The 13,293-nt window shown below is 31.2% G+C and overlaps 1 protein-coding gene across 4 annotated transcripts in view; it reads left to right on the top strand.

Annotated features, from left to right (window-relative positions):
- The window catches only part of EPHA5 (EPH receptor A5), a 351,284-nt gene that overhangs the window by 233,110 nt on the left and 104,881 nt on the right, over window positions 1–13,293 (top strand). For all 4 annotated transcript variants that reach the window (XM_023232142.1, XM_023232144.1, XM_023232143.1 and 1 more), the window contains exon 6: window positions 12,741–12,865. In XM_023232142.1, coding sequence (XP_023087910.1) covers window positions 12,741–12,865 — 125 coding nt within the window. The remainder of the gene's footprint in view (window positions 1–12,740; window positions 12,866–13,293) is intronic.

A 13,293-nucleotide genomic window follows, 5' to 3' on the forward strand; every position in this document is an offset into this window, starting at 1 on the left:
TTCACTAGACAACAAAAGTGTTTGTATTATGGAAGTCATTTTTAAGTTATAGAAAGAACTATGTCAAAAACAAATATCCTACAGTGTTTTTAATGAACTAAGAAGAATCTGCTTCAGTACTCAAAACTTTTATTTTGTTCTGGTTTGCATACTTAATAACCTGTATGTAATGATTTGCATTAGTGGGTGTTTTGCATAGATCACTATGCTACATCTCTCTTTGAATTAGCTTTACTAAACACCACATTATATCATAATATTTAGAAGCATCACGTTAAGTACCTTTAGAATCATAAATGTGTTTAAATCCCAAATCCTCTATTTATGAGCTGTTGGTAGTTAAATCATAGAGGCACTAAATATATTTACAAATGTATTTATATATGTAATATATAAAATTTATTAATTTATATGCAAAATTTATTTATCTATTTCAAATAAAAATAAGATACAACCCACTCTAGGCGGCTATGACAGCAGTGGTAGACAGTGATAACTGATGAACTAATGGCAATGAAAAAATGAAAAAGGATTAATAGATTGAAACAGGATTAAGTAAATAAATAAGTAAGTAAACAAATCAGTAAATAAATAAACAAACTAGTCAGGTATAGCATTGCCCACCTATATTCCAGGGTACTTGGGAGGCTGAAGTGGGAAGACCTCCTGAGCTCAGGATTTCAAGGCTGCAGTAAGCCAAGACTGCACTACTGAACTCCAGACTGGGTGACAGAGTAAGACTCCATATCAAAAAACAAAACAAAACCAAAAACATAAACAAAAACAAAAACAAAACAGAACAACAAAAAGAAACTCAACATAGAAGTCTAAAACTAGTTAGATGATTTTCAACAAAGGTTTCAAACATAGTCTGACCTTTTTCCATTAAATAACTATAGACTTTCTCTATAAAGTATTGTTAATCAACCTAGTTTCCAGTATTTTTAATCAATTTTATTGGATCGCAGATTGCTTTTACCTATTTACTATAGACTTTCTCTATAAAGTATTGTTAATCAACCTTGTTTCCAGTATTTTTAATCGATTTTATTGGATCGCAGATTGCTCTTACCTGTTTAACTTCTTTATCTATGGCATTTCTACATTTGCAAACATTACATTACAGCAGTCAATTATATGTAGCCGTTACTTCAAAAAGCATATTAAAATGATATTGATTGCACTGCTTAGCAATTTTCACTTGCCCCAGTTCCTCCTTGAATTTACAAGAATTGGTTATTTTTGTATCATTTTTGCTCATAAAATGTGTAGTTAATCATTAAACGAGCTAGAATCAAACTTGTAATACAATGTCATAAAGGTTTTTTTCAAGTTTACTCAATTCTGTTTTTTAAAATAAAATTTCATCTACAAGTAAACTGACATTTGTCAGTTTTATCCACAAATTTTGAGAAAGTAATATTTTATTATGTTTTTAATGATGATGTTACCTCTTCACTACGTGTCAGAAATATCTTATTCACTTTCCTGTTTCATTGACTTCCTGATGGATTGGATCTTTATTTTATTGGACACATACCACATGCTTGTTCTTTTTCTAGCTATAGAGGATACAAAGATAAATGAGGCTACTCTCTATGCTCAAGAGTTGTATAATCTGCAATGCAGGTACATAGATTTTTTCAGAGGAACGATCTAACTTTCTATATCTGTGATATATAATACTTTCCCCAAACAATTTATTTTTAATATTCCTAGTTGTATGGTCACTGGCCAGGACACATGGAACTGTTGATTGCAATAGCCCAACTCACTAGTGCTTGGCACACAGTAGTTTTTCAGTAATATTAGGAAAAAAAAGGAAAGGAGAGAAGACGAGAAGAGAAGAGTTGCCAATAGCACTTTTTCTTTTGGTGGAGAGACCTGTTAAAAGCCCATGAGATGGAGAGAGAGATGTCTTGAGTTTTGAGGAAAGGAATGTGCTGGGACAAAAAAGGAAGAGACTTATATATATATGTGTCCTTCAGATCTCTGCTGTGTTACTCCACCTGAATGTTTTGTGTTACTTTTTACAAGTTATTATTTATTAATCATGACGTATCAAAGATTGTGAAATATATACATACATAATTTTAAATATATATAAACTAGGGGATATTTGTGGCTATCTGTGTCATAATATTTGCTTCAAAGTATTTACATGTGTATTCTTGAGTAGTAGAAAAAAATTGAATTTGCATTTAACACGCAGGATATTTCTCAGAATCCACAGTTCATCTTATCTATGGTGCAGCGTGCAGACAACAGTCATCATCTGTGTACTGTTAATCATTGTGAGGATTTATCTTGGCTTATTTTCAGAAGACAATTTTCCAGTTTCACCAGTATAGAAGTATGTAGAGATATTTCTTATATATTTGAATGCTGTCATATCAATGTATCATGGTAGATCAAAAATAGTTGTAAAACTTTGTTTTAAGTAATACAACTAAGACTTGATACAATTTCATGTCACAGAATGTGCAATAAAAAGTTGCCTAATTTTTTTCAGAGACAGTTGTTTCTCCTATTGCTTTTTATAATCAGCTTTGCAAAGCACTAAGGAAACAGCAAAAATTAAGACATTTATATACTTAAAGAAGAAATTAGATAATCTGAATAATCTTTAAAATAATTTTATGTGAGATGATGTTAAACGTAACACTCTATTTAGAGCTATTCTTTCATTATTCTATGAAATAATACTCAAGAATACAATCTCTGAAGAAAGACTGCTAAGGTCTGCCAATTCCTGGAGGACTGAACTTGGATAATTAACTTCTGTGCATCAAAAAGGGACGACAATAGTTTCTACTTGCTAATGATGTTAGGAAGATTGAATGAGTTAATATATATAAAGTGCTTAAACTATAAACTGTCTGACACATAATGTTTCTTATAAATGTAATGTATTATGTATTCTTATGGTACAGCAATTACAGTAGCCTCTTTGTGTATTCATACATACATATATCTGTTCATTCACTTAGCTGATATTGGTTAAATAATAAAGTAAAATTTGGACTTAGTTCTTTCTAATAACTGAAATTTATTCAAAATACATCTTGGGCACTCTGTAGCCAGTTATTATTTACATTTTATTTACTTTTTAAAATAGAAATCTAGACTACTGTTACAGTGGAACAAAAAATATGGGTTTTATGCCATTTAAACTTACGATGATAGATATATAATGATATGTTTTGTCAGCATTAGAAATTTCTCTGCGTGATCTGTTGGAGTGAAACACGGCCTTACATGTGACTTCAGCGGCAGATATTTCCCACAACTGAAGAATATGTGGTTTGATTCACTAACATTAGTCCCATGGCTTAAAAATTAAATATCTGGTAACTTTACTAATGTGGAACAGAATGTTGTGATTTGGCTTTTTTTCTGGACTTTAAAAGGTTGACCAGCTGCAATCATTAATCCTGTATTTGTTCTAGCTCCAGCCTGTCATGTTGCTGTTAGAAATGATGCTATTTAAAGATATTGTGATTGGGATGTTTATGAGAGCTGCTGATAAACACTACTCAGGTCTCCCAGTCATTCTGTAGCCAGAAAGTTTATTTTGTGTGTGTCTACTGGCATAATTTAAGATTTTGAAGAAATCATGTCAGATGGTCTCAATGAGAATATATTTAGGCAGAGAACATGTGGTGGTCCTGAATTTTAATAGTATAATAGAAATTCAATCTGTTTCTTTAAACAATCGATAGATAAATTATTTGTTATCACAATTCCTAGTGAATTAAATGATTCCTGTTGTTCATTTGGCTATGTAAGACTAAGATCAATGAGAAGTGAGAAAGGAAAATGAGTAAGTTCTCTACATTTATGATGTGTTTGTTTTGCTTTTAAAAATGCTTGATGAGATTGGTTTAAATTGTGAAAATTTTGAAATAATTACAGTTGAATTAGAGTTTACACTTTACAACCTTGTTACTATTAGTGACTTAATCTGTGGTTACCAAAACCCTATTTAATACGGATTTATAAGAGGAGACTACATTTTTATTGTTAAATATAAGCTATAAAAATTTGTTTCTGAGCTAATTATGACTTAATGTCCTGTAAAACAAACTACAGTATTCCATAAAGTAAGTTTGATATTGATAAAACATTATTGAAAATTACATATGGGACTATATTATCTTGAATATAGTATAACTGAGTAATAGTGACTTGATCAAAGTTTTCCAAATACACCATGCTATCTACTAGATATAGCCTTATTTTATTCTAATACAATATTGCAAAAATTATTTAAATCCTGTTTCTCATACAATGGGGATTGTGGTTATTAAGATCAAATAATCATTGACACTTAGGTCTCTGTGTATTAAGAATTCTATTATAGGGTAATAACAAGTAATGAATGGAAAACAAATTCTATGATAATTTATTTGGTGTGAGATTAATTTTGCTATTCAGAAGGAGGCATATTGTCATTATACACCTTGTTACATTTAATATTTGTTTTTGTAATTTGCACTGTTATTTTAGAGAATACTGTCTATGAATGCCAGTGATGTAGTTTTCTATTTTTATTATTGTCATTTTCTTTTCAAATTAACATCAATGTGAATGTGACTTCAAAATAATATTTAAAGAATATGCTTTGAACTATAAAGTATAATCACATCAGAAATTATTTCTTAGCAATTAAGTTATTTTCATTTCCTGCTGGAAGCAACTAATTTTTAATATTTTCTGATTTTCAAGTATTTGAAAAAAACGAACTCTACTGAACGGTACATTTTAGTTTATAAATTCTTTTTATTAAAATAGATATACTCTCTCTAGAACTACTGTCATTTAAGGCCAGGTTTTGGTAAAATGGTCATTTCAAAACTTTACTGAGTTCATATATCAAAAGATCCAGTTGCAGGCTTTTAAGATGGAGTGATTGTAGGTTTTTGTCTGAGTGAGCAGATTGAATTTTTATTTGAGAAAGAAACCTTTAAAATACCTTCTTTCTTTAGTACAGAAAGTAGTTGGTACTAAGTGTGTTGAGAATGCACTGTTAGTTACTTTTCCTGGTCCAATAGTATCAAATGACAACACAGTAAGGAGGATATACTAAGTATGTAAGTATATAAAATTTATATTATGTATTATATAAATATAAAGTGTATAATATTACACATTTGTGAGGGTGTATGTTATAATATGTCTGTCTTACTTTTTTGTTAATAATTTTGAATAAGTTTATAATTCAATAACTGCAATTCTCATTTACTTTAGGAAATCTAGTTACTCATTTTCTTATATTCAAATGTTAATATGTATCCCAAACCAAAGATAGCAAAGTAATCACTATATGTAGCTTTATTAAACCAGCTGCAAAAGATGTACATGATTCTCTTAGAGATGTTTGTATGTGTATGTGGTGTGCATATATGTATATATAAAATAAAATATGGATTTATCTACATCTGCATTTCATTTAAAATATATACATACATATATATGTAGTCTGTGGGAGGCAGTTAATTTAAATTGTCACATGATCATATACATAGTAAGGATAAATACTGAAAGACAGTGTTATACTGAAATTCAGTATAGACACTATTATACTATTATTCAGATAAATACTGAAAGACAGACATAAAAATAAAAGATGCATTCACTATGCTAATGTCAATACTATTTCATCTTAGAAAATATAAACTAAAGATAAATCCATTGGCTGTAGGTTTTGTAATTTTCCATGTTTCTCTGGAAATTCTATAACTATAGCTTAGGTTTTTAGATTAGCTAGAGCTTGTCTTCCTATTTTTCCCTCTTCCCTTTTCCACCTTTGTGAAGAAGTGAAAAAATGGAAAGTCTTATGAAGAGAGTCATAAGACACATAGATTTAAAACCATACTTCATCTTTCATCATTTCAAAAGTCTGCTCTTTACTGAAAGAATACATTTTATCTTAAAAATACACTCAAGTCAGGCGCAGTGACTCACGCTTGTAATCCCAGCACTTTGGGTGGCCGAGGTGGGTGGATCACGAGGTCAGGAGTCGAGACCAGCCTGGCCAAGATGATGAAACCCCACCTCTACTAAAAATACAAAAATTAGCCGGCACAGTGGTGGGCGCCTGTAACCCCAGCTACTCGGGAGGCTGAGGCAGGAGAATCGCTTGAACCCGGGAGGCAGAGATTGCAGTGAGCGGAGATCTCACCACTGTACTCTAGCCTGGGAGACGTAGCAAGACTTCGTGTGAAAAAAAAAAAAAAATGAATACACTCAAGTTTTATAATTATTAAACATACTTATACATATAATTGTCTCTACATAAATATGAAGTTATGTGTGGGTATATGTACATATATGTTCTTTGACTTTTTTTTTTACAGTAGCTCTTATTTTATACAAATAGTTAGGGCTGGGAGTCACTTGACTTCTAATTCTTTATTTATTCTTCGCTCCAGAAATCTCTAGATTTCCTTGAAATTCATTAATAATATTGTTTATTCATTTTACTATTCCTTGTCATATTCGTATGTCAGATACATATTCAATATATGCTAGATTCAAATATAGTTCTACCTATACTGTGCTGTGCCAAAAACAAATAAAAAATGTATTGCTTTGAAGACATTTATACTGAAATTAAACAATTAAGTAACTGGATGACAGGTGGTGAGAGCCACTCTTGGAGCAGGAGGCTACAGTTAAGTAAAGTGAGGAGACTAGAATGATCCATGCGATAATTGATTCAACTTAACACCTATAAGGTAGGACCATGTGCTATATATTCTTTATTAGCTTTAAATCCCAGAAAAATAAGTTATGCATATTAGAAACATTAAATGACATTCTATGCTCCGGGAATTTTCAAGGCACATGAGATATATCAATAAATAATACAGTAAAACTATTTCCCATCATGGAGGCTATATTCCTGTAGAATGTAAGACAATTCACAAGTAAAGAAATAAGCATATAATTTCAAGCAGTGTCATTATAAAGAAAAATAAGAAATTAATGAATGGTCAATCAGTCAGGAAATTAATTCTGAAAATATGACATTTTGTAAAGACCTGAATAAGGTGAAGAGCAATTTAGATGAAGTTAAAGAAGGATATTCTAAACTAAAAGAAATGCAAGTGTAAAGGGTCTGAGGCAGGACAAATTTAGAGTGCTCAAGAAACATGTAGAAGGTCATATCCATGAAAGGGAACAAGAGATAGTGGAGTTGATGACTTTGGAAATTTAGGCAGAGAATAGAGCATGTGTGACCTAGTAATCCATAAGACAGGGTAGTGACGTTACCAAATTATAGCATGAACAATAACACACTGGCTCTTCTTAGAAAAACTCCCTGAAGGTCATGAAGGTGTAAAGAAGTAGTCCAATTAGGAGAAAAATCATGGTGTCTTCAACCAGGGTGGATGCAGTTGTATATTTTACGAAGTTGTCAGAAAAGTCTTCTAAGGACTAAGCAAACAACAGTGAACCAGACATAAGATTTTTCTAATTTTATAGATTATCAGCAGACTAAATCAAATTATGCATGAATGAGCAAACAAATCAAATTACCAAGAAATACTAAAGGGTCCGGAAAATACCAAATACAAGCAGAAATAATCCTCAGAGAAAGGCAAAGTTGCTAACAAAGATTAGGATAACAGGCAATAGTGAGCCACAGGTTCAAGACAGCAGCAGTTCAGTAAACCTCAATACTGATCCAACTTCCAGCCTCAGCTTTCTAAGTTTAATTTTTTATAAAGGAAGCATTAATAATAATTCTTTTTAAAATAGTAATAATAATTTTTAAAAAGCAGAATTAATCCTAGTATGATTTGCCTTAATTATTTCCTGAATTTTACTGACAAAATGATTCCACCAGAGTCTTTACTGAATATACAGAATCCTTGGTCTCAATTTGACCTACAGAGTCAGAATTTTCTGGAAAGAAGCCTAATACTCTCTGTCTTTTTGGAATACTGTGGTGGCCTAGACCTGCTTCATTAATAAGAAGTACTTTAATATGATAAAGTGTGCATAGCAGTGAGAAGTAGGGGCTTCCAGCTATCAGATACTGACGGTTCATTTGGCCAAATTTTAATCTATAGAATCAAATGTAAAACACGTGTATTTTTAAATCTTGTGTTTAAATGAACTAATACATTACTGATGTATAGGAACTTCTTCTGGAAAGTTTAAAAAGTGTCATCTGATGAAGTTTTTAACCCATTCATGGACTGTCATAGACTAAAAATATTTCAATATTGTTTTATTTACCTCTCTCTAGTCTTTAAGACTTAATATGGGTATATACATCAAATACATAAGTTTTATTTATTTATTGTTTTAAATACAAGTAACCAATACTTGATTCTATTTGTAATTTACTGCCTACACAAAAAGTATTGGCTATAGGGATGCATGAATGGTATTTTCTTATTCCATTTGACACAAATGAGGTTCATGTTTTCATCATGTTCACTTTGTTTTAAAGAGTAAGGAAGGCATTGTTCTATACTAAGTGTAACTATCGATGTTTTAATTAACATTTGAAAGCCTGGCAATTTAATTAATAAAATGAATAAAATAAAGGAAATTTACTCATAACCTTTTATTAATTTAGAGTCATGAAAGCCTTGGATACAGAAAACAGAGCATCTTATCTGTGTAAGCACTTTGCCTTTGGATCTTATCGAGCATTTAAAGCAGTGCCAAGTTCAACGAAGAAGCTACAAATAATTTTGACTGAAAAAGGATGAAACAGTTAAAGAATTGTGAAAAGTTCATCATTGAAATCTTCTTAAACAATTTTCTAATATTTTACAACTCATATTATTACAAATAGTATTATGTGGCACCTACCCTGTACCTGACATTGTACCTGAAGAATAAGATGTCAACCTTAAAAAATATGAATTTATATTATTGTCCCTACTATAAAGATTGAAAGTACATTTATAAAAGTTAACTAACAGAATTACATAGAAATGGCTGGCTGCCAAAATACTTGAAGTCAATTCTATCAGACTTCAAGCTATCTGTGCCATGGCAGGCCTTTCCATCTTGGAACACTGTGCCTTAAACTAGATTTCTATATCTGAAAAGTAAGGAAGATATATTATTTTATACAACTGATGGCAGGATTTTGTATATCACTGTTTGTGTCATTAGGATATTAGAGGTTTCTACATTATATCATTATCGATAAGTCAAACAGACACAGATGAACAATTCTGAACAATTCAGTACATAGTAGACATAGGTACTGGAACTGGATAATCAAGTTCAGTTGGATGGCTGATGATGGGACCCGCCATTAGAGTGGGAGTTTACAGATAAGTAAGGTGTGGAAGCTAGAATTATTTATGTAATAATTATTAGAGTTAGCAACATCAGTATATATGCATTTTTAGGTTAATATAGATATAGGTAGTTATGTATAGGAATATGTATAGATATGCACAAGTTAATATACACATTTATGTCCTTGTCCTGTTAGAGGGCTTAAAAGCAATGACATCTCAGTGGCAAGAAACACACTCAACACCCATTTCTTGGTTTCTAATGCCTTTTCTAATAAAGGAAACCAGTGCTCTTTACAGAAATGAATGACTCTAGGACTGGAGCAGTGAATAAGCAAGATGAGCATAGAGTATCTGGTCTTTTAGTCCCAGAAGGTAAGAAAATAATGTAGAAATAACAGACAAGCCCATAATGATAGGGGTGTATCAAAGAGACATAGGAGCTCTGAAAGAGCTTCCAATGGCCAAAGCATTAGCAAGTTCAGTAATAAAATAAAGTATACAACTATATACAAAGAAGTAAAAATATCCATGCCATACTGATGCAAATAATTACATAAATTTAAAAATGAAGAAAAACAGACAGATTTCTCCTGCAGAAGAATTTCTAATGATTTAAGTAGATAATCCACTATCAAGAAAGTGAATCATAAATTCCTACTCCTTAAATGTGGGCTGCAAATAGTGACTTTCTTCCAAAAATTACGATATTGAATGCTGGGGAAATAAACAATGTTATAGTGGAGAAACAGTAAACACCACGTCACTCAGGAAATCAAGGTTAACATAATGGTGATGATATGTTGGTAGTGTGTACCCTCAATATAATGTAATAGGATTGGCAATTTACTTTCGTGGTCATCCCCCAAAAAACCCATAACCCTGTTTCAATCGTGAAAAGATATTAATCCCAACTGAGAGACAGTTTACAAAATACCTGACCAGTGTGCTCCAAAAGTGTCAAGGTCATCAAATCAAGGAAACTTTGAAAAACTGCTGTAACAAAGAGGAGCCTAAGAAAACATGATGACTAAATTAATGTGGTTTGCTGGATGGAATCCCAGGACAGAAAAAGGATATTAATTAAAGACTATGGGAATCTGAATAAACTGTGGACTTTAATTAATAATAATCTATCAGTATTGGTTCATTAATTGTGACAGATATAATGTATTAATATGGTATGTTTCTAATAGGCGACACTAGATGTAAGTTATGTGGAAACTCTGTTATCTTATTTTTCTATAAAAATTAAACTATTCTAAATTTAAAACTTTAAAAATTTGAAACAGACAAAACAATTAGTTCATAATGGGAACTGTAGTAGCCTAAAGGATCTCCATCTTGCATATCATACTAGTATGCAAAGATTAGTTCTAACACAGACGCTACAATATGGGAAGCATTTGGAATATTTCCATATATCTGAAAGCTACAACTCAGAAGTTTTAGAAATTATTTCGTACTCTTCACAACTTGATTTCTTTGGTATTTTTTTTTCTATCCTTATACAGGGACAATGACAGTTTTATGATTTGACATCACCCATAAAAATTTTACAAGCATAAATGCTCTAAGTCATCATTCTCATTTGATACCAGACTTAAAAGGTTGAGCAGGCAGAGAATGAGTAAAAGGTATCAGCGAGGGAGACAAATAAGATAAATTGAGCATGCTCCTTGATGCTGACAAACCTGGTTACAGTTATTTTAATGTGCATGATACTTGCAGTGGTGTAGGATTGCTGCCATTCACAATTTGTGCATCATCATTATGTCCCCAGGAGCTGTCATCAGCTTTACCCAGAAGATGCAAAGATGCTCTTGTCACAAAGGAAATTATCCCTGACCTACTCTGAGCTCAGAAATGATCTTCTCCCCTCATTCTAAACCAGTATTTTAGAGCACATTCTTAGCCACTGAACTACACTGGCGTTTGTTAACTTAAGTGTTTGAAAGTGAAATAGTTTATGCTTTACTTTGATGAATGCAAGTAAATAACAAATTATTGCACTTTAGGCTGATTGTGTCTGTGTTGGTATTTATTTGTTGTCTTTACCCACAAATGATTATTTTATTGAAGAACTGATTAAGTTTTAAAATGAAGTGCACATTTCAAACTAATATTATCCTATGATGAGATAAATTCAGGTTTGAATGATATTTCATTATATATGTATTTGCCATTCATTCATCCATGCATCAATTCAATCAACAAATATTCATTAAATTTCTATATGCTAAACAATTTTCTCATCTTGGAAATGTCGCAGTGAACTAAACTAAACCAATTCCTGCCTTCATGGAGCATACTTATTGAACAATTTATGACTAGCAAGATGGTAATACCATCAATTCATTAAGCAAAAACTGACAGCTATCTATAAGAAATAGTTAAATCTAAAAAAAATGATTTCACTATAGTAAAGTGAGTGAAGAACTCTGAAGACTTAGTCTTTCTTTGGATTTTTTACTGTTGTGTTATGCAATACATATGTAGTGATACTGGGAAATTGAGTTTAATTCATGATTCAAAATAATTCATACAGGTATTCACTATTGAATAAAATATATTCAAAAATTCACTGTCTTCCTTAATCGTCTGTTGTTTCTATTTCAGTAGTGTTAGCACTTTTCAATAAACACTACAGTGAACTAGGGAGCCCATATCTTACCCTTTTATGTTGCCATGTCTTTTAGACATGCTGTCTATACAAATATCAGCAGATTGATAAAAAGAATTTTGACTCAAATATTCATGTTTTTCAAACTCAAAATATCCAGACATATCCGAAAGAACAGATATATAAGTTCTATTTTCATTATGAAACCACAAGTAGTGGTTTCATAGACAGTATATCAAATTGTGATGATCACCAGAAGTGATTATGATTTCTAAGGATATATTTGAGAAAAATGAAAATTTAAAAAATGTTTATTTTATTTGTTATTATTTTAAAGTGTACCATATCTTTGGTGGCATGTTTCTTAAGGAACCTGCCTATGTTTAATATATACATTTATTAATGATTTTAGGATTCATGTAATTTCAAAAGTAATAAATTATGAAAGAGAGTTTTTGTTGTACAAATGCGGTAATATAATCATGTATCTATTAGCATAATGGGATATGTCATACAGAGCTCATACATTTTAGAAATGTAGAAGATATGTAAAATAATCAGGAGTATCTTTATTCTATAAAATATAAAATAAAATAATTTATGTTTCTAAACTACTTGGAAAAAATATAGACGACAGTTTTATCATGAAAAAATCCTGAAGATATTTAGCTGATTTGTATTTGTAAAAAATCTTCACAATCTTTAAACATTATATAGATAAACTAAAATGTAATTTTTTTAATAGTGCTACATTCTCAAAATGCAATATATGTAATACACATAACACGCTTACTTTTAGGGCCTCATTAATCAAGCTGTTCCTTATTTAAACTATTTTGCAGCTCCATCTCCAGTCACCCATGTGAAAAAAGGGAAGATTGCAAAAAACAGCATCTCTTTGTCTTGGCAAGAGCCAGATCGCCCCAATGGAATCATCCTGGAGTATGAAATCAAGTATTTTGAAAAGGTAAGACTAACAGAATAAAAAAAGTCTTCAATTTCTTTCTTTCTTTCTTTTTTTTTTTTCACTTTAGCAACTGCAATTATCCAATTTGTAGAAGAGTATGTTGCAATTTTATGTATAAATCAATGACAATTGATTCTGCAGTCATAATTATGGATGCTAGAAGTGTACAGGGAGCTCTCTATTCATGTTCTGCTGCTGCCAAATAGTTTACACAGCTTAGATACTGCCATATAGTCTAATATCAGCTTAACTGAGTTGAACAGCATTAAAAGATGAAGTCATAGGACATTTGAAAGTGTTACAAAGACTTAAGCTATAGACTTTCAGTAGTGACTGCAGTATGCTAACAGAGAAATCTTGTGTGCTTATGGCCAGTAACTCAACATAACACCTATACTATTAAGGTAATATGAAAAAAGATAAGACAC

The sequence above is a fragment of the Piliocolobus tephrosceles genome, chromosome 3 (genome assembly GCF_002776525.5).
Source record: "Piliocolobus tephrosceles isolate RC106 chromosome 3, ASM277652v3, whole genome shotgun sequence".
Classification (NCBI taxonomy): domain Eukaryota; kingdom Metazoa; phylum Chordata; class Mammalia; order Primates; family Cercopithecidae; genus Piliocolobus; species Piliocolobus tephrosceles.